The 21,518-nt window shown below is 40.0% G+C and overlaps 1 protein-coding gene across 2 annotated transcripts in view; it reads right to left on the bottom strand.

Annotated features, from left to right (window-relative positions):
• Nucleotides 1–21,201, bottom strand: part of STIMATE (STIM activating enhancer) — a 43,033-nt gene extending 21,832 nt beyond the window's left edge. Inside the window, exons 1-8 of one of the 2 annotated variants that reach the window (XM_075183043.1) lie at nt 20,942–21,199; nt 15,639–15,687; nt 12,807–12,902; nt 11,494–11,615; nt 9,481–9,593; nt 9,175–9,258; nt 7,663–7,812; nt 2,939–3,045 (exon numbers count right to left, since the gene is read on the bottom strand). In XM_075183043.1, coding sequence (XP_075039144.1) covers nt 2,939–3,045; nt 7,663–7,812; nt 9,175–9,258; nt 9,481–9,593; nt 11,494–11,615; nt 12,807–12,902; nt 15,639–15,687; nt 20,942–21,095 — 875 coding nt within the window. In that variant the 5' untranslated portion in view covers nt 21,096–21,199. Of the gene's footprint in view, nt 1–1,044; nt 3,046–7,662; nt 7,813–9,174; nt 9,259–9,480; nt 9,594–11,493; nt 11,616–12,806; nt 12,903–15,638; nt 15,688–20,941 lie in introns of those variants that run through there. The other variant, XM_075183041.1, reaches the window with a different exon arrangement.
• Nucleotides 21,202–21,518: the final 317 nt, after the last annotated feature.

The raw sequence follows: 21,518 nt of genomic DNA, 5'->3' as shown, positions 1-21,518 counted from the left end.
GTCATCTTTGATTCCTCTCTCTCCTCCAAACCTCACATTCTGTCCCTCTCAAAATCCTGCTACTTCCACCTTCGGAATATATCTAAGATACACCCCTTTCTCACCACGAACGCTATGAAAACCCTCATTCACTCGCTTGTAATCTCTCGCCTTGACTACTGTAACCTCCTTATCTGTGGCCTACCTGATTCTCACCTTGACCCTTTTAAGTCTATCCTTAATGCTGCTGCCCGCCTCATTTTTCTCTCCCACTGTTCTACCTCTGCTGTCTCCCTCCAACAGTCACTATATTGGCTCCCCCATGGCCTACAGAATTAAGTTTAAACTCCTTAGCTTCACCTTTAAGCTCTTAATCAATCCTCCCCTCCCTAAATCTCCAATCTCATCTCTACCTACACTCCTAGCCGCCCCCTCCGCTCTGCCTGTGACCGCCGCCTCACTACTTCACTGATTACCTCTTCTCACTCCCGTCTCCAGGACTTTGCCCGGGCTGTTCCCCAGCTGTGGAATGATCTTCCACGTTCCATTAGGTTAGCATCAACTCTCAAAGGCTTTAAGTCTGCCCTTAAGACTCACTTCTTTATTCAAGTCTATCAGTCCTCCTCCTAACTCCCTTGTCCCGGCTCTCTCCCCCAGTCAGTACCACCCTATCTGTCTCCCCCTTTCCTTTATGATGTAAGCTCTCAGGAGTAGGGTCCTCTTTCCTTGTGTGCTCATTCTACTATTCCATCACCCTCTGTATCTCTTGGCCTGCTTCCCTAGCCTTGTTTTCTTAAGTTTCGCCCTACTTCTCGCTGATTTCTACCATCACTTTCACTCATTGTCCCAGAAATAATTTGATTTGCATTACCATGTTACGCGTGTACGTGTGTACGTGTGTGCATTCTGTTCTTCCTGTATCATGCTGTGTTATAACTCACTGTTTTCTGTATATGTCATGAACGGCGCTGCGGACCCTTTGTGGGCCTTATAAATTAAAAGATAATTAATTTTTAAAAAAGCAAAATATGGCATTGAAAATATTTTAAACACAAACAAATTCCATAATTTATGACCAACATTTGGAAAGTTGTATTTATGGTGAACAGAGAAAAAACAAACAGTACCCTTGCTCATCCCACATCACTTGCTTTTAAAAAGTGCATACATCTGATACACTGATCCTGTAAGGCAAAGCACCTAAAAGCAATGTAACATTCTGTTCATATTGAACCACCTGCCCACCAAATGACCTGCAACACTCTGCTTTAAAACTCAAGCTTCTTTTGGCAGGGCCGGAATTAAAAATCCCTGAAAACATCAAATATATACTGAACAGGAATTCCATTGCAAAACACTTTCCTTTTCAGGTTTGTTATGTGCAAGTAACAAACGCAAACAGAAATACTCTTGTACAGAAACACAAAATAATTATGTTGCATTTCTTGCACCACACGTCTTATGAGAAAAGACAAGAAAACAAAAAAAAGTCACCCTTTTTGACCTTTTGCAGAACTTTTTTTTTGTATGAAAATATAAGTTAAAAAAAAAAAAAAAGGGGCACAAACATACTAGACAGTTAACTGAATCGGAAAACCCTGTGCGACTACAAGGCAGAGCAGCGCATTGCACAGCAATAGCTTGCCATCACCCCTGTGAGCAAAGGTGTTAAGGAATGGTCTAACTAGCAGGTGACGAACAGTAAAACAAAGTTAAGGCAGAGTATTCCATACAGGACTGAAGGGGTATAAGTGATTCTGAGGATCATATTGTCTGTAGAAGATTTAAAACAGACGTTTAAACCATTGTTCACAACAAGTTGCATTTGATCTGGTAATTATACCCAAAAGCTCTCACAAGCCAGTTGCCTACACAGCTATGGAGCTAGAATCCATCTTCTTGAAAGTTACAATTAGTGTTTGCACATGCTCTGTTCAAAGAGCAAAAGTGGAAACTTATATAAGGGCCTCTAAAAAATACAGTCTATACTTAAGGTGCAAGATGCAAATTATGGATGTCCACTAGCTTTGATGAAAGCAATTTCGGTTTGTTAAATATATCACTAAGTTATGGTTGTTAAACATTCTTTTACCAAAATAAAGATGCACATCTAGCCTCTTGGAATTCATTAGGTCATAGGAAATAGCAAAGTCATTAGTTAGATTTGTGCTGCAAGGTCCACGAAAGAAAAGTACCTTGGGGAATTTCAAAAAAAAAATGATCTAAATCAATGTTGTTCACTTTCTCCTGTAACTGGGAAAAAAATCCTTTACAGCTTATATACCACTTAAAAACATTAATGCACAGAATAGATTACATTGGAATGCTCAGAGAAACATATGTCCAGTGTTCCTGAAGTACCCAACACACTGACTTCAGGAGAAATGTATCTGGGTATACATGTCACATTCTTTGCTAGCTGATGAGCAGATCTGGAGCTTGATGCAAAGCTTCTATAAAGGAAGAGCCATTGTCATCAAGAAATAAAATGCAAGCCCTCAGACTATTATATGCATAGCTGGTTCAGGGCAGGTGACTAGAATCAGACATTAAAAATGTATTAAAGAAAAAAAAAAAGTTGGATGTAAAGAACAGTCTAGTCAAACTGAAGGGGAAAATAACAAACAGTCAAATGAGACACTAAAAACTATTGACCTTTGCTCTTTAAAGAATAGCAAGTGGCTGCTATTTCACTTGCAGGGCCTGCATTGGGTGTGTAAGTGGGCAGCAGCTTGTAGTGCAATGACAGTCTTGTGCCCATTCCTTGGCACTCCCGATTTTGGAGAGTGCCTCCTGAAAACACAGGCTGTAGCACCTCCATCTATAAAGCCAACAGGACAGTAGAGGTAGTGGCTTGAAGAGTTCCTGTGCTAAGAAGCCAGACCTAGTTTTCTCCTGCAAACATCAGTTCCATGGAGGCATTGTTGTGCAAAAAACCGGAGAGGGGCATCATACAGGCAGGCCAAAGCGGTGCTTCTTTTTCTTAACGGCCTTGGAATTTGTTAGTTTGCGCAAGTCCTCCTCACCATCAGTCTCCTCCATTTCATCATCTGCTGATATGAGGATCTAGAGAAAAGGAAGGAAATGGCCATCAGACAACATCGTAAAACTCTAACACAAATATATTATACTTTAAGATGGCAATCCAAAATAAGCAAGCAACAGGAACAAAAATCCAAACACATATGAACCTGCAGGTTTTGTTGAGATAGAGATACAGATATATCAATCACACACACTTTCAAAACAGGCAAGTTAACAGACAAGATACAAGAAAGACTAACGAACGCATGTGTGAGGTGACATGAGGGTAGAGAAATTAAAGGGATTGTATAAACCACCCCCACACCTCTGCCTGCTCCAAATGGTGGAAAATTACATTAAACAGTGAAAGGGTCGGCTGTTCAAAATAAGTTAAATAAGTGTGCGTGGACTGCTTATTGAGCATAGATAATACATGCAGATTGAATGACAACACCCACCAGATTGGCACTTGCCTTATAGCATACTACGCTATTAAAAACCAGTTAATCCAAGGAGATGGCCAGGAGAAATAAGGAGAAGGCAGGGGGATCCAGTGCAACATTGTATTAACCTTTTCATCATCAGTTATATAGCGCCAGCAGATTCCGTAGCGATTTGCAATTGGGAACAAACAGTAATAAAACAATACTGGGTAATAAATACAGAGAGGTAAGAGGGCTCGCAAGCTTACAATCTATGGGACAATGGCTTGATACACAACAGTAAGTGCTACATCATATTGAATATTTGTCCAGCTAGAATACATAGGTTACAAAGTGTTTAGTGGGCTTTATGATCAGTCACACAGCAATGTTGGTCAGATGATTGTTGTCTTGTGTTAGCTGTGTAGAGGGTGGCAATAGGGTAATTATAAGCTTGAGGAATATTATAAGCTTGCCTGAAGAGGTGGGTTTTCAGAGAACGCTTGAAGACTAGAGGAAACTCTTACTGTGCAAGGGAGTGAATTCCATAAAGTGGGCACAGATCAAAAAAAGTCCTGTAACCAAGAATGGGATTAAGTAATGAGAGTGGAAGAGAGACGCAGATCTTGTGCAGAGTGGTCCAGTTGGGAGCTATTTTGAGACAAGTGAGGAGATGTATGTTGGTGCAACCATTTAGATATGTGACTTATTCAACTAGAACAGCATATTTTTACATTAATTTTATTTAAAGTTTTCTGTTCAGTTTTCTCCCTTTGCTACTTGGCCTGTAAAAAACACACTGATTTTTCACCAGTATACAATGGAGGTGGAGAGAAATACATTAGTATGTTTACAGTACAGACACCAGTTTAAAGTGTCTTCACATGCCCAGGGTATCATCAACCTTACCCACGGCCCTAATCAGGAGAGGCAATTATGCCGAGTGAATGTTAGAAGGAAGTAGGGAAACTTGCTGACAAATAAGCACTTTAAATCGCTCAAGTTTCCAGTATGGGACCGGTTATGTCTGCTCAGGCCCTTCCAGATGCAGGCAGCAACAAAATGAAGATTGGCCGTCTTTACTGCAAACATATTCCAGAAAACAAACAAGCTTTGTCTCTAGAGAGGTGGTAGCAAGGGTTATATCAGGACAGGAGCACAACAGCCAATGTGATGCTGAAGGGTTATTAATGGCATGTCAGGAACACATAAGGTAATACCTATCCTTTTTTAGTCTTTAAACAATCTTTAAAAAAACGGCTGTGAAGAGTGGTATGGACCAATGCCAACTGCAGTTATGCCACAGGTTTCAAGAACACAAATGGCATTGTTTACATACACATGGATAGGGAAGTTGGCTTATTAAGAACAGGAATAAAATATCTTTTGAATTTGAAAACAATACACAAGGGAAGACATCATTCGAAAAAATCCCCAATTTCTAATAATGCACAAAGCCTATGGCAAGTTTAAGTTGTTTGCAGTAATAGAATTAAATGAGGACTTATCCCCTCCTGCGTTACTTTTTTTCTTTCTACATAATGCTTTGTGCGCTATGTAGTCAAAAAAACCAAAAACAACTAAAGCTGGAAAGCTGTTCGCAGTTCATGCTTTGCCCTCCCAGGGTCTTCAGAGTCTATAGCTGTCAGACTGCACTATGCTCGCTCCCAGGCTCTCCGGAGAGCACAACATGCTGAATAATAAGCTCACAGGTGAACCTTGTTTTTTTTGTTTACCAAAAGGTGCACAAGCCATGATGTACTAAAGCAAAATTATATCACAGGACCTGGTGACCAACCCCTCAAGTATCCATCATAATATTCAACAGCTGCCTACTTGCAATTACCCAACAATGCATCATGCATTTAATATGGTAAACATGCAAGTATTAGAAACACTATATTACTTAAATATGCAGTTATAGGGACGAAGGCAAAGTTTTGTATTTGTTCTACATATTCCAGTAATTCAAGGTGATTTCTAATAGCAGTAACAATTTACAATAAGGTGCAAAATGTAATTATGTGTTTTGGCCTTTTAAAAGAGTCATAACAATTTTGTTAGCTGGGAAAAAAGGGAAGGTAGACTGAAACTTCAATAATGTCTGAAAGAATCAGAGTAAAAACGTTACATGTGGGCAGTAATACTATTATAATGCCATTTACTCACTTGCACTCAAACACTGCACCTGCAGTTTTAATAGAAGTGCAATGTACGCAGAAGCATATAGGGATAAAACACATTCTATTCTATGTGTCCGCAGCCATTTGCATGCCTTTAAACGTATGAAAATGGAACAAATGGGGCCCAAAAAAACCCTTGCTGCAATTTAAAGGTTTTTGAAAACTTGCGCAGCAGTTCAGCAATTCTCCGGCTGTCATTCCTTCCCTGACACTGAACTGCTGCGCAAGTGCAACAGTTCAGCACTTCTCCAGCTGTCATTGATTAAAAAGCGCAGCAGTTCAGTGCCGGCTACGCAGTACCTCCCAAGCACCTTTTGTGGACCGTTCCACGCCTGGAAGAGGCAAGTATAAAATTATATTATTTTTTATTCATTTATTAGTGTCCTACAATTTTTTTGGATGCAATTCTGAGGCCATAAGAGTCATTGGGACATTACTGTGGCATACTATGTGTTTCTGGGGGCAACTGCGGCATACTGTGTGTTTCTGGGGGCAACTGTGGCATACTGTGTGTTTCTGGGGGCAACTGTGGCATACTGTGTGTTTCTGGGGGCAACTGTGGCAAGGTATGAATTGGGGGCACAACTATGTGGCATAAGATGAATTGGGGGCACAATTATGAGGTATGATGTGAACTGGGGCACTACTGTGCGGCATAACATTTTTTTTTGCTGGTCCCTTACTGTTATTATGATATTAGCCTCATAAAATGAGAGCTATCTCCGCAGAGAGGGGAGGGGGGGCGGCTGCAAATTGCCTGGGCCTGCTTGGTGGCCCGAGTCCCCTCTGGAGACCTAATTTTGAAAGAAAAAAAAAAAAAAATATTTGAAAAGTACTTTTTTTAAAAAAAAATTATTGAGTGCAGGGGGATCGGTAGTGGCTAAATCCCCTTCAGCTCAGGTATCTTTAGACGCCAGGTCATGTGACTGCAGTGGTCACATGGTACTCGGCGTGCTGCTGGATATCTTCCCATGCTGTGCAGTGGAGAATAAGGTAAGAAGAAGGTGTGCTGCAGAGGGGGCATGTGTGACGAAAGGTGATGGAGAGGGGCATGTGTCACTAAAGGTGCTGGGCAGAGGGGGGGGGGGCAAGTGTGATTAAAGCATGTGGGCAGAGGGAGGCACGTGTGATTAAAGCATATGGGCAGAGGGGACATATGTGAGCAAGGGGACATGTGTGAGTAGTGCAATTTTCTGCAAGAGGGTGGCCTGGTGCTTTTCACCTGCTAGACATGCACCCAATGATGTACTGCCACAGCCCCAATTGTACGACCACTTGCCGCCGTATGTATCTGGCACACCTGGGCTTGACTAGATTTTAGCCGCCACTCCGATAGAAAAAGGTTGCCAACCCCTGCACTAGGGGGTAAATATATCAAGCGGAGAGTTTTCCGGCAGGTTTGAAAAACCAATCAGATTGTAACTATCATTTATTTAGTACATTCTGCAAAATGATAGCTAGAATCTGATTGGTTGCTATAGGCAACATCTCCACTTTTCAAACCCGCAGGAAAACTCTCAGCTTGATACATTTACCCCCAGGTGTGGTTCAACAAACACTGTGCTATAGTCTTTACTCCCCATCAGTTTCTATGGTCCCATAATTTCATGTAAAAACTCCATTGAAGTGAATGAGCCATAGATACGAATGGAGCTGCACAACAATTAAAGTGTCTGTCCCCTGGTCAATGGATTCACGAAATACAAATTTATGTGCGATCTGAGCATGGTTTTCCCAAGTCGCCTCTTAAAGCTAGCCAGTCATGGCTGCTAGCATGAAAAAACACAAACAAAAATCTCTGGCGATTAGCTGAGCAGCCAAGGGGGGGGGATTCAGACCAATTGATTCTTCCATTTTTCCAGCAAGCAGTTTGCATTGTCTTAACATTTTTTAGATTTTTCTTTCAAGTGAATGACAAAAGAAGCACACCATTTGTATCACTGTTTGGATTAAAAGATTTAACTTGGAATTCCCTTTGGTTTAAAATGCTACATGCCTCAGTTCCTATTTTTTCATGAATATTGGTTCAGCTCACAAAAAGTCTCTGTACTCACTTCAGACTCAGAGTCATCATATGAGGCCGCCCGCCGATAGCGCACTTTGTTACCGTTCCGGGTGTCTGGGTTACCCTCTTTCTCTTCCATCTTGGCCTTTGTCTTGCCTTTCTTCATCAGAAAGTTGTCAACCACCCAGAACATTAACGCCTGTCGGCAGAAGCAAATTTAAAGACTGAATGATGTACTTATCCCTTTCAGCTGGACTATAGGACTAATGTGACATTGCATCAGTGTTTTCATTGCACTGTATCAAAAAATACATTTTAGAATGCAATGTATTGATTATATAGGAATGGCTTTTTTTTTCTTTTAAAAGGAGAGGAAATAAATTATGGCAGCCCATACAGCCTATATTACAAACCTAAAGAAAAAAATACACTGAATAATAAAATATGCATCAACATCAGTGCATCATAATAAAAAGCACTGCCCTATACAAGAAATGTATTAAATCATTTCAATGCACAGGAAGTCTCCTATGCCGCAAGGAAAAGAGCTACCATTAACAGAGAGATGGAAAGAATACCACCATAATAATATGACTATATATGGTTTGGCCCATTATACCATCAATTAGACCCACTCTGCAGGTTAAGTAAAAAGAAGGATGACTGTGGCAAAATCCTACCAGAGCCTTTAGGCTCATACCCTACAACTGACCTCCCTCTCCCCATCTGTCTTCAACCTGTGATATATATAGTCTAGCAGCCATGATTGTACTTATATCCTACAGCTTCAATGAAACTACATTTTGCAATAGATGAATAGGTTTATGTTTTTCATGCTTCATGGAATGTGCTTATTATGCATGCAAGGCCTTATGGTCTTGTACTAGCGATTATTTAGAAACATTGATAAGAGAATGTGTTTTTAAAACTCAGATAGCACCCAATTTTAACTGTTTTCAAGGAGGTGCACGTATTAAATAGCTATCCAATCAGTAAATGCCAAGTTCAACGCCCAACTGCATAAGGAGCAAAAAATAAGTGTTGCTGGATATTACCAGAAGGGTCAGTTGCTAGTCACATGTATAGGAAGCATGGTTTAATTCAGGCCTGTCCAACCTGCGGCCCTCCAGGTGTTGTGAAACTACAAGCTCCAGCATGCTTTGCTGGTAGACAACCAGTTGATAGCTGGAAGGGCATGCTGGGACTTGTAGTTTCACAACATCTGGAGGGCCGCAGGTTGGACAGGCCTAGTTTAATTGCTAGTGAGTACCTTAAGCGCTGGAATGAGCGAACTTCTGACAAACTAACTTGCCCTAAAACTGGTACCTTTGATGCTGAGATTTTGGAGAATTAAAAAAAATGTTTCAAGTAAAAAGTTTGATAAATTAAAGTCACATAATCCGTGTGCTGTAGAGATTCCCTTCTTTTGTCTCCCAAGTGTTGTCAAGGCTGTGTTCATATTATCAAAATTACCTACTGATCTACTTAACACAATAATGATATTAACCAAAGTAAACAAGATTAGGTAAAGTAGAGATACAGTAAATAGAAGATAACTCACATTAACAAAGAACGGCACGATAAGCATAACGATGGCCAACTCCAGCTCTGGGTTATTAGAAGCTAATGGGGTTAACTTGGCAACCTGCAAATGAAAAAATAATTAACAACAAAACTCATTTAGAAGCATGTGGTGTATTTTCCAGCTAACATTAAGCTACAATGTAACATGACCTGCCATTATAAAATACATTGCAGGAATGTTTGTGTACCTTTTAATTGCTAGTTAAAAATTCAAACTTGCATGATTCACATTACACCATTGCCAAACAATTGAGGCGCGATTGGTGCAGTCAAATACACACACCTCTTTGAGATTGGGTATTAGCAGGACAAGGACCATTGCAGCCTTCTCAAACATCATGATAAGGATGTAGAGTGCACACTGCCCAACCCAGGCCTTACATTGGACAGGATCACCTGAAAGAAAAGAGAGTGATCAACCAATTGAAAGCAAGACTTAATTATAAAAGACAGAACTTGAAGACTACAAAAGAAACAAAAGACAACCCGCCTACTAAATTCGTATCCATAACTGCTGTAACAAGAAACGCAAACAATCTCCAATTTCAGGCTGGGATCCTTTAATTTTCTTAAACGTATCTGCCAAATCATTGAATTTGGTCCAGCTAGAGAGTAGTATCTCAGCCCTGTGTGACCGACATCAGAGTGTGAAAAGGCTGGTAAGAATCCTCTACTTATCGGTAGCACTACTCTCCCGTAGATCCAAATAAATGGTCTGGTTTAAATTTATTTCATGGCATGTGTTTGGTGGTAACATTATATTAGTTGCCACAAAATAATAGTATATGATAACTGGAATACTTCAATGAATACAATTTTAGCATACACTGCATCTGTGACAAAAGCATGAAAAAGGCTAGAGGTGTCTTCAGAAATGCTGGTAAAGGAGAACGATTCAAATGCCAAAAAGACTACCATAGCCGCCAAGAGCTATGTCCCGTCCTTCCACTCTAGTGAATCAAACCGCATTAGAGCTATAATGTGGGTCACCAATCACTCCATTTAGTAAAGGAATAAAAATTCTAAATGTAAAAGCAAGTCACAGGCCAGTACTCTCCAGTGCATCAACAGCTATACACCGTACAGAGAAACCCTACCCTAATGCAACGTGTGCTTACTACATATTATCTGCCATCGTGCCAGAAAGCAGGAGGCGGCCGGGAGCAGGAACAAGTGACTCAGACATCCAGAAAATAAAAATTATAAGAGTACTCCAAACCAAGCCAATCAGACTCTTGTGTCGCAACAAAAAATTATCTTTGATCTTCAAAGACTTCAATTACCCTACAAAACCTATACATACTACGTGGTCAGTGAATGGCTCACATAATAGATGGCGTTAACATAGTAAAACTGTATGAGGTCATGACAATGTTTCTATAAGTATTTTTTGTATTTGGGTCATTAATCCTGAAAGCAGAACAATGGTGAAAAGTTTAGAGGAACAACCATCTTTATACAGCAATAGAGAATGGGGGTACAATGATATTCGGAAAGGGTCCATCTTCATGTTAATAGATTGAGAGACTACCATTTTTTTGTAGTCAGTATAACAATCAAACTATCACTGGGACTGTCCGCATACAGTGTTAAAAACACTAAGAAAAATATTTGTTCCACCTGCTCCATTAATGGACTATATCATGGGATTTTTTTTCCCCCTATTTAGTATTATTTAAATACCAGGTACGGCAATGTTACATAAATACTGCCAAGGTTATTCTTCTTTCCCCAAGATGTAGAACTGCCACTGAGGCAGAGTGCTGAACGTGACCTCACTTCTCTTTTGTGCCTATTCGTCCGCCAATTACCAGCTGCTCAGTCTCATTTTATGGGGATGTTTTCAAGCTGCCGCTATAATTTGGGGTTTGCAGATTCTCAGGAAAACGTGCAATGACGACATGGGAGAGGGTATCCGGATTGTCTTGCATACAAGTTTTTATTACGTTTGTTGATGTGAAATGCCACTGGAAGGTGCAAACATCATAAGAGTTTTTGGTACCTTGGACCGCTGGAGCATTCAATTCATTATGCAGGGAGGAAAGGGCTTGCCCTACCCATAAAACATGCAATGTTGCCATAAATTTACATACCCACCTCCTGCTTATTTAAATAATCCTAGCGTGTTCACTTGGCATTCCAGTAGGTGAATAGTACAGTGGGCTGTTATTACATCACTGAATGTACTCTGTGCGCATTATATATTATACTGAAACAAGCATCCACAGCTGGAGCAGAGAGAGTCATTTTATGGACAACCACTTTAAGTTCAAAATAATAAAAAATTATTATGTACCATATTCCCCAAATCGCAAGGAATCCCACTGCCGCCACTCCACCACACAGCTCACCACTCGGACCCCTGCATAAATAAGTAACATGCCCAGTGTAGCATCCAGGAGGAAATTGATCAAATATCTGTCAAACAAAAAGGTGAAATATAAACAGCTATGCAACATGTAGATATCGGTAAACAAAGGGGGAAAAAAAGCATTAAATACAATTGTGTCATTTACACACACAAGACTAGCACTGGCTACAGTTATAAACATAATAATGTGGTATTCTACAATATGAAAAGAAAAAAGTAGGAATACAAGGTCTCACAATCTGTAAGTGCTATATTATTCCAGCCACAGCTGTCAAGCCACCTTACAATATCAGATTCTGAACGTAGACAGTTTATCAAGCATAAAAAAACTGTACTTAATGATCCGTTTTCCATACGAGTTGTTTTCTTTAAGGTTGGTGAACTTTCACAGCTTGTAGTTTATATTCTGGACTCCTAGGTGTCTGCAATTTATAGTGAAATTGAATGTCATTTTGTGGACCACTTTCAAAATACTGGAGGAATCCTGAACGTTCTGTAGGAATAAAAGGGTTCCATCCAGCAACAGAACACAGGAAAAGTTACACTATGGCTGCTTTATGACAAAGGTCCACAAAGAGCTGTATACGGCCTCCCATGGTTGAATGACTATTGGGGCTTTGACAGCGATTCATGCGAAAATTGAAAGAGGCGATTAGGGTCATCATATGATCGGGTGTCAATCAGTGTTTAAAGCTGGAATTAGCATTTAGAAATTGTAAATGTAGGACTGGTTATTTGGTATGTAGACATCAGAGTCTCCATAGTTTACACTTGCGAGATGAACTGTGATGCAAAACACCAGCCTGAGGCATCTGAGCAAGATGAATTCTATGGAACTGAAACCCAACTACATATTAAAAAAGGGGTTATCAATTTTTCCCCTAAACTTTAGGGCAACCAGTTTGAAAATGAAGTGAAAAAGGTTAAACTAACTGCTAGCATATGCTGGGCCAGCATCTTAAACAAATGTAAATTATGCAAAATATTTAGTAAAACAACCAAAACCTGTTTGGAAATGTAAAGGAGAATAAAACTGTGAGCCTGCATTTACAGAATGACTTACTTTACATGTGGGTATTATGGCGAAGATTACAACTACAGTTCCCACTATCTGCCAATAGAGGTCTCTATGCACTCATATGTTTAATTACACACAAACAGCAGCACCTTCTTTCCTATTGGACACACACAAAAGAAAAAGGACACAAAAATTGGATAGGATATTGCAGAAGTCTTACAGTGAACATGGGTCCTCTCTTGTTAGATCTGATAAGTAGACATTTGCAAAATGAATAAACAGCATTCCTATAGCCTGCTTGGACGTATCCAGGAACCTGCAGACAGGAAGGGGAAAGAAGAGTTTTAAGAAAACAAAACTTGTTGTGTGTGCTGCAATATTATATACAGTGTATACTATTGCCTTACAAACGGATAGATGGCTCTTGCAGTATTAAAGAGAGTAAGAGGTTATCAATGAGAAGGATTTTTCCCATACTGTAGATATCAGAAGTAGTTTTTAATATCTGTTCATATACTGTATGCATTAAAATGATAACAGATGACCAGTTTAACTCCCAATAGCACTGTATAGGATTGCAATAGTTATGTTGGGGAGGTGCAGAGTCCCTGCCCCATTGGAGTAATGGCAGTCAATTAACCTACTAGTATGTTTTTTGGAGAGTGGGGGGAAACCCAAGTAAACACAGCAAAGATATACAAACTACACACAACCAAGGCCATAGATATATACCACAATGCAGTGGCTTGGTTATTTAAGGCATAAGCAGGCGACTTATACTTAGTAACTGTGAATAAGTTAGATTTGCCAGTGAACACACTGGATAAATAGTCTGTAATTAAGCAGGAAGAGGCATGAAATCTGGCACAGGAGATGCCCTGCAGGGTTGAAGATACATATCCATGATATGAATAGAAAGTCCTTATTCATTTACAGTTTCAGCTCTGACTGCTAAGGAATAGACATGATATCCTTGATGTTCTCTTAACAACTCCTGAACATAGGCTCACTTCAGTGCACCAGATATGGGGAACACCGTAGACCTGATATAGTTATGAGTAAACCAAACTAGAAGGTGTAAATGCACCTGGCAAACCCATGTTGCATTGCAAGAGAGGGATGGGGAGGGCATCCTAGTACAATTTTAAATCAGTGTCAAAACAAAGCTGTCCAGTATTTGCAAAAGAAGCAGTATATTCCCTCCGTGAAAATAAAATAAAAAATAAAAGTTGCATTCCCATTTCCTCGCATCACAATATGGTTTGTCAAAGTGCAAACTTGCACCCTTTTACTGGATTTGCTCCCAACTCATAGTGAGGTCCAATCAGGGCCGTAACTAGGGCTGTGCGACAGGGGCGACCGCCCAGGGCGCAATGCTGAAGGGGGGCGCAATTTAGGAATATTTTAGGTTTATTTGGTTAAAATTGAGGCCTGGGGGGGCGGCATTTGTCTTTCTCGCCCCAGGCGCTAGAAAGTTACGGCTCTGGGTCCAATCCATCATACACTCAACAGAAGGACCGAGATACTGTTCTGACACAATTGTAACTAAAGTAGCAGATCAAGGCTTAAGCAACTGGATTAATCTGAACCCAAGGATCAGTGCTTAGACCAAACAACCAGATACCACAAACACATGCTAGCATGGTCAGAAGAGGTCAGGCCTATAGTAGTCACTTTACAACCACATGACCAATATTAACAGAATTAAGCTATAGTGCTCATTTCAGGCCACATAAATGTGATTACCGAACAACTGGCTAATGTCAGGGCTTGAGGCCAGCTTCACATTGCATATCACCTAGCATCTTAAACAAAAAGGGCCATTTAGGATTAGTGTAATTACTTGCACTTCAACAGTATACACCTTGGTGGCAACAAGGCCCACAATAAAGGGAAATATTTTATCCCAAAAATTCTTGTAATGTGAAAGCTTAAAAGGAAAACCAACCACCCAACTCTTCAAACCCTGGGCAACCGACCATACTCTTTATCCTGACCTGGATTTTTACACATTTGAGTGTATGCTGCAGAGTGTTCACTATAGATCTGTAGAAATCTGCCATTCACATTTTTGGTACACTATCTTGGTCAATGTGGTATTAGAGTATTTCAGTTAAGGTGTAAAGTTCTGATTTGCGCTGTGAAAATGAATCATTCATGGAAATAGGTTTGTTCACATTTGGGCACATTTTAGGAATATTAGAGGGTGGCCAAGTTGTCCTGATTTTCCAGGCAGGAATGCTGGGAAGTATGAATATTACTACACTGTATGTAGAATTGGATGGTCTAGCTGCAAAGATATAGACAGGCAATAGAGAGGACTATTGGGCTTGAATACAAAACAAACTAATAGTAAAAACAGAAAAACGGAAGAGCCCCGATGCATTCTAAAATATTAAATAAGCATCCATTAAAAAATGTTTATACTGAAATACTCAAAGTGTTAAAAATATAATCTTTGTAAAACTCTTAGGGCTAGATTTACTAAACAGCAGGTTTGAAAAAGTGGAAATGTTGCCTATAGCAACCAATCAGATTATCTGTCATTTATTTATTACATTGTACAAAATGATAGCTAGAATCTGATTGGTTGCTATAGGCAACATCTCCACTTTTTCAAACCCGCAGTTTAATAAATCTAGCCCTTAGTGTTCAATAAAAATAGGGATATTGACATGTCTGCTGTGATCATCGGCAACGATTCAATTAAGCCTAGAAACCATTCCATCATTTATTTTAGGAAAACGATACGTTCCATTTCACTGAAGACTATGAATGATATGTATGTTTTTTGTTGTTGGAAGGAGGAGTGTGGTATTTCCCACTCATGTTAACAAGCATTTGTTAGTATACTTTCCTAATCATTTATGGGAAAAGTGAAAACCCCTCTAATCACTATGAACATTTTCCTAGATTACCTGAAGGTTTAGTTCTCAGTGTTTCTTCACGTAATGTTGGAAAGTTTGTCATCTTCACAACAAACCAATTTTTACATCTAGTTGCAGCTACATTACAAGACAGATATTTTATACATAAATACAGCAAGACCTACCATATTCTCCAAGGACGTCGCTCGTGCTTTGGTTCTCTGAACCGTTTCACTAAAAAAGAAAAATATATACACAATTAGTAGGTTTCTACGTCACAGCACACGTTGCAGAATGAGAGTGGACATCTGTCTGGAAGGGAAAACGCTTCAAATGCGCTGAAGAATTCCATCTAAACTAAAGGTTTTGTTTTGGGTGGAGTTTAAGATAAGAGAAAAAAAATTAGACTTCTCTTCTGAGTGGTGCTACCTTGATCCTCAGATGATTTTAATGGTCCAGCAAGGGCCACCTCTTACCACCTATTGCTTGCCTGATTCAAACAGGTAACAGTATTACAGAGCCCCTTGTCTGTAATATTTCAATTTATTACATTAGGAAATACATTAGGCATGGGCATCCACTCAGCCTGTTGAAATAGGTCTGCCATAGAAAGAGAAAACTGCAGCAATGGACCGAGGTAAAGTAAGACTGCCCTAACCCTACAGGCAAACTCTACCCATAACTAAGTTCTCCTTCTGGGTGAACTTGCTCTTTAATTGATGTTTAACATACACAAAAGTTTTTTCTGGACTTAAAAACTGACTGACAGGACTCATTTGTTTGCTAAACACATTAAGGGCACTTTCACATTTCAGATACACTTTTGCTCAAAGGTTCTGCTTAGTAAAGCCATGTGTTCTGTTAACCTGACCATTAGGAGCACTGTTACCTACGCCTTGCAATCAGCGACAGCAAGCATAATAAAATGAGCATCCAATGAAAGAACAAACCTTACAAGCAACTTCTTAGGGTTGTTTTGACAAAGACAAGGAGCATCATCTGCACTTCTCCAATTCAATCCATTTGCACTTCCTCCACTTATGACCAATGACTCATTGTGAAATGAAATGCATAACAGTGAATGAAAGCTAAGCATATTTAGATACGCAGTGTGCTGCCTTACAAATCAAGAACAATGATACTAGATCATACTGTGCCTATAAAATTACTGCTAGTGCCTTAGTTTTGTGAGCAATTTCTATTGAGGTTGATGGATGCACAACTTCCATGGCTCCTTAAACGTTTCTACTGGCTCATAGGACTGGCTCCTGACTACATTAAGTGTTTAAACCAGAGGTTGAGAAAGTAAAGTGATTAAAAACACATTGTGATTGGACAGGATTATGCTACAACCATGTCAGATTACTGTTATGTCCGGTGTTACGCTGAAGTAAACGGTCAGCATTAACCACTCCTACTGTTACCACTTCGCCAAGCAAGCCACTCACTGCCTGATCGTGTCAATGTGTACCAGCTTGGTGCCTCCTCAGGGTATTACTGCCACCTGCGGACCTCTTTACTGACCGCTGGAAAACTATTTGTTGGTTACTCTGGTTAATTCCTCCTGATAGCTTACTTTTATAAGACCGTTGGATATCAATGCTGACCAATGAGCAAAAGGGGCAGGACCATTGACTCATTGAGGACAAGAGATGGATTAGAGTGTTCGCTTGCATTTTTTTGGGTACAGGAACAGTGTAGTGTGTAACAGATCTTCTAAGGGCTGTTACACAAACATACAGACCACCACCTCAAAGTAATGACATGGTGCATACTTTACATGTGTTTCAAGTCCCTTTTTATACAGTTTTACATTACATGCTGGCGGAATGGGTAAATCTCTGACCCTTTAACCAATCCAGGTCATATCATCCAGGATCGGCTTGCCACATTTTACATTGCGTTCAGAGGCAGCTCCCTCTCTCCACTAGTGCCAGGGTGTGGGGGGTGGCGGGGCAAATTTGTCTTTAAAACGCCTGTTCAAAAAACTTCCAGGACGGATTCTACCTCTAAGCCAAATTCAGCTCCAGGGCTTTACACCAGATCCGGGGGAAGGACAGTCCTCTTGCTGCTGGAACTCCCAGGAGTCAGCGCGCCTTCTGGATACATTAGAACATGGCCAGCTCTATCAGAAGGTGCTGCTCTCTGACCCTCCACCGAGGGATATCTGAGCCGGACTAAGAAATGGAGAGCTGCTGCCAAGATAGCTGAATCAACACTGGACCGCCACCAGTTTAAGCACATTTAAATATTTTGCACACAAGGCACAATGGTCCCGAACCAAGATAAAACATTCCCCCCCCCCCCCCCCCCCAAGCATTTGTGGGGTGGAGGGAAGATAGACCCGGTCACTCATATCCTGGCTCATTTTGACTATTAGTTTCATTAGGTCCAACGAATCTGTGCAACACCAACTGAGCTTTAAAAAAAAAAAATAAAAAAAAAAAATCAAAAGAAAGTTGGGAAAAACTACATATTTTGTACAGAAATGAATTGAGTTTTATCATCCGGATAGCTGCATTACTTGTATTTGTAGAGGAACTTCCTTACAAGCAAGTTTTGTTTGCTCTTTGTCTGCAATGTTTACTGTTATTTACAATTTGTAACCAGTGAAAAGGTCACTGCTAAAACTACTGGATTGGTCTGCTTTGTGTAGACCTGCTGGGTAGACAGTGTACACAAACCTCAGTGATATAGCATAAGAGATAGTGATTCAAGAGTGCTAGAAAGTCCCTTTTGTTTGCCAGGTTATCCCAAACTAAGCTTTCTAATCTTAGCCTTCGACTAATCTTCAGTTAATAGTAGAAAATAGGTCTATTTAAAAAGGAAGAACTCTGCATTTTCTATTTTGCTTTCATTTGTTTCAAATGTACAGAACATTATAACAAAAACAATGCTAACTAACCTAAGTGCACTATTCACACGTCCACTGTTTTGTTGCATGTATTCTCCATAAGTTTAAAGAACAAAATGTGCATTTTTTTTTTTTAAAAAAAATAATATTTTTTTATTATTAGAACAGCACATCCCCCAACTATCCGGAACTCTGAAAATTCCATATCTGAGACATCTCACTCCCAAACGCTACATCTCATGGTATGGACAACCCAGGATCCAACCTTATATGTAATACCAGCACAGCACTATTTGCATTGCCCCTTATTATGGTTATCAATGAGGAAAAGTAATAGTTGGTGCACCAGTGGGAGAGGGGATGGTGGCCCTGAGATGTGAAGTGGTAATATGCTTGTTTGTGGTACAGTAGATGTTAGACAAGAATAAACTACACAGTAGAATGCTCTTTTTAAGCATGTAACTAACTTTCTTGACAGGTAGGACTACAAGAATTATTGATCGAAATCTTATTGAAGGGTAAAATGCATGGTCCTTTACAACACACCCATAGAATCTACCATGCACAACAAGCTGCGTACTAAGCACAAGTATAAAGGAGCCACCAGGATTGTGGCATTGGTGTATTCTGCTACACATACTGAAAGTCACCATTTGTCCAGCTTTTTAGAAAAGTTTATTTTTCATGCAATTTCCATGTGTGGAAAACACATGAAAAATAAACTTTTCTAAAAAGCTGGACAAATGGTGACTTTCAGTATGTGTAGCAGAATACACCAATGCCACAATCCTGGTGGCTCCTTTATACTTGTGCTTAGTATGCAGCTTGTTGTGCATGGTAGATTCTATGGGTGTGTTGTAAAGGACCATGCATTTTACCCTTCAATAAGATTTGGATCAATAATTTGGGTGTGAAATGACCATAACTTTGAGGAGATTTATCATACCTCTTCATTCAGAGGAGGATTTAAAGCATTTTGTTTTTGAGGTTTTTTGCCAATATGTTCTATATCTATCAACCCATTGCCTTAACACACAGAAGAATGTCACGAGCACAATTTAGAATATTTAATTCCAACAACAGCAATGACATCTTCACAATTCAAAGAAAACAATGGGTGAGTTAAGAAACAATTTTCCATCCATTTTAATTGTAAAAACCTCTAAATTAGAAGAATTATAAACTCACTCATCATCCCATGCCAAGATGCAGGGTATCCTATTATGCGACCTAGAAACACAATTTGGCTATTTACATAAAGCAAAAGTAAATATTTTTATTTGTAAATCTTTCGTTATAAACTTGCATAAAAAAGCAGATTACTCAGACATGAGACTATGTGCAAGATGCATATTTAAATGCATTTGATCAACTAAGGCTTAGATAGCCCTGCTTATTAATGGTCTATTTTCCCTTCTTATAAGAAAAGAGGCCAGTGATCCAGATAGCTGGGTTACAAAGCTTATATTACATAGTAAGAAGCAGGCAAAGAGCTATCATTTCCAACATCTTAATAATTCAGAGATCTTCAGAACACTGCTACAGCATGTATTAACCTTTATTTCACAAAGTGGGGACTTGCAAAATATGGGACAGTGGGAACTCAAAGCACTGATTAGCCATAAATTGTACATTTATGATCGGATAGAAAATTAAGAGCTCAGGGAAAGATTTAAATTCAACTAAACACATACCCCTGCAGATAACAGCACCCTTCTTAACAAGCATTAAGCAGCTGTTTATGTACAAGAACAGAATGATCAGGAAAAAAGTTGCAATGTAGCTTAGTTGGCAGGACTACACCCTTACTGCTGGAGGAAACTACTCATAGGTTGTAAATCTAAAGCAACAATGTCATCAACATACTAAAAGGATGATGCACCTTAAATAGGAAAGCAATCATTTGGCATTCTTATTAAAAAGATAGATAAGTCTGCTATTAACCAAGCATTACACACAACCAATATTTTTCACAGTATACAAAACGAATAGATCATACTGTGCTTTACCATCAGTACTTTCAATTAAATTATGTAATGACATGCATCCAAGAGTGACCACTAGATTGCAAGCTCTCAGGATTAGAACCCTTCATAGATCTACATGTGTCTGTTTTTATTATGCTCTGTGTTCCTCAGTGTCCAGCACTTAATGACTATATCATACAATGCCAGTGCAGATTAACCCATATTGAACATGTTTATATTAGATCATCAATAACTAGGTCAGCTACAATGAATACAAGATTTCAACTACAGACAGAAGCAACGCAAAATGTATTTTCAAGAAGATATTCATATAACAATGTAGTATAGGTAATGATATTTATTCTGCACTTATTGGAAAAACAACACCACGACCCAAGAGAATACACTAAGTAGTATGCCTGAGGGTAATGATATGCCCAGCTGCGCATAACATATGCAAACAATAGACGGAACAGAAACACCAGTGGTCACAAGTTATTTACGGTCAGTGCCTTATTTATATCAAGTGTAAACTGTAATTGTACATATGTGGGCTACACTTACAGATCAGCAATCCCTTACACACATGACCACAAGCCTGGTACAATTACCGTACACCTTGTATACAGGGTAGACAATGTAATAAAGAGACATTCGGGATACTCACACATGAGGATGCTGAAGGCCATCATAGCCAGCAGGCCCTGCAGAAAGATCCCAAAACTGCCCATAAGAGCCCCATTGCCACAGCCTTGGGCTGCACCAGTGGGGTCAGTGTCAGTGTCGGCGTTCAGGCTCTTATTGCCGGTGCTCGGGCCCATGGCTCCGTTACCGGGCCCGGTGCCAGCCCCAGCTGGTCACCGCGGCAACCACAGGACGGTAGCCGGGAAGGAACGTGTCATGGCGTCTATAATAGGTGCTTGGAAAGCGACACGTGACACGCACTAGGGCGTCCTGTCACAGGAGGCAGGGGGCGGGTCTAGCAGGGCTGACACGTCAGGGGGCGGGGCTTATGTCATGACTGTGGTAAAACTACAACGCGATATTTCTGCACTGAATGCTGTCTGGTATTAACCTCTGCGAGACCATTAGTCTCTGCTGCCACCAGACCTATTGTCATGTTACTGTGGTGTCTTGTTAGTGTAAGCATGCGACTTGTGTGTATTTTATTTCCAGTCAGTCTCAGAGACGTCAACATGAATTAATGTCAGTGGGCAGGGGCGTAGGAACGAAAAAGGCCAAGG

This window comes from Mixophyes fleayi, chromosome 8, assembly GCF_038048845.1.
Source record: "Mixophyes fleayi isolate aMixFle1 chromosome 8, aMixFle1.hap1, whole genome shotgun sequence".
Lineage (NCBI taxonomy): Eukaryota > Metazoa > Chordata > Amphibia > Anura > Limnodynastidae > Mixophyes > Mixophyes fleayi.
Note: the sequence above shows the minus strand (reverse complement) of the source record. Positions and strands in the feature narration are given on the sequence as shown.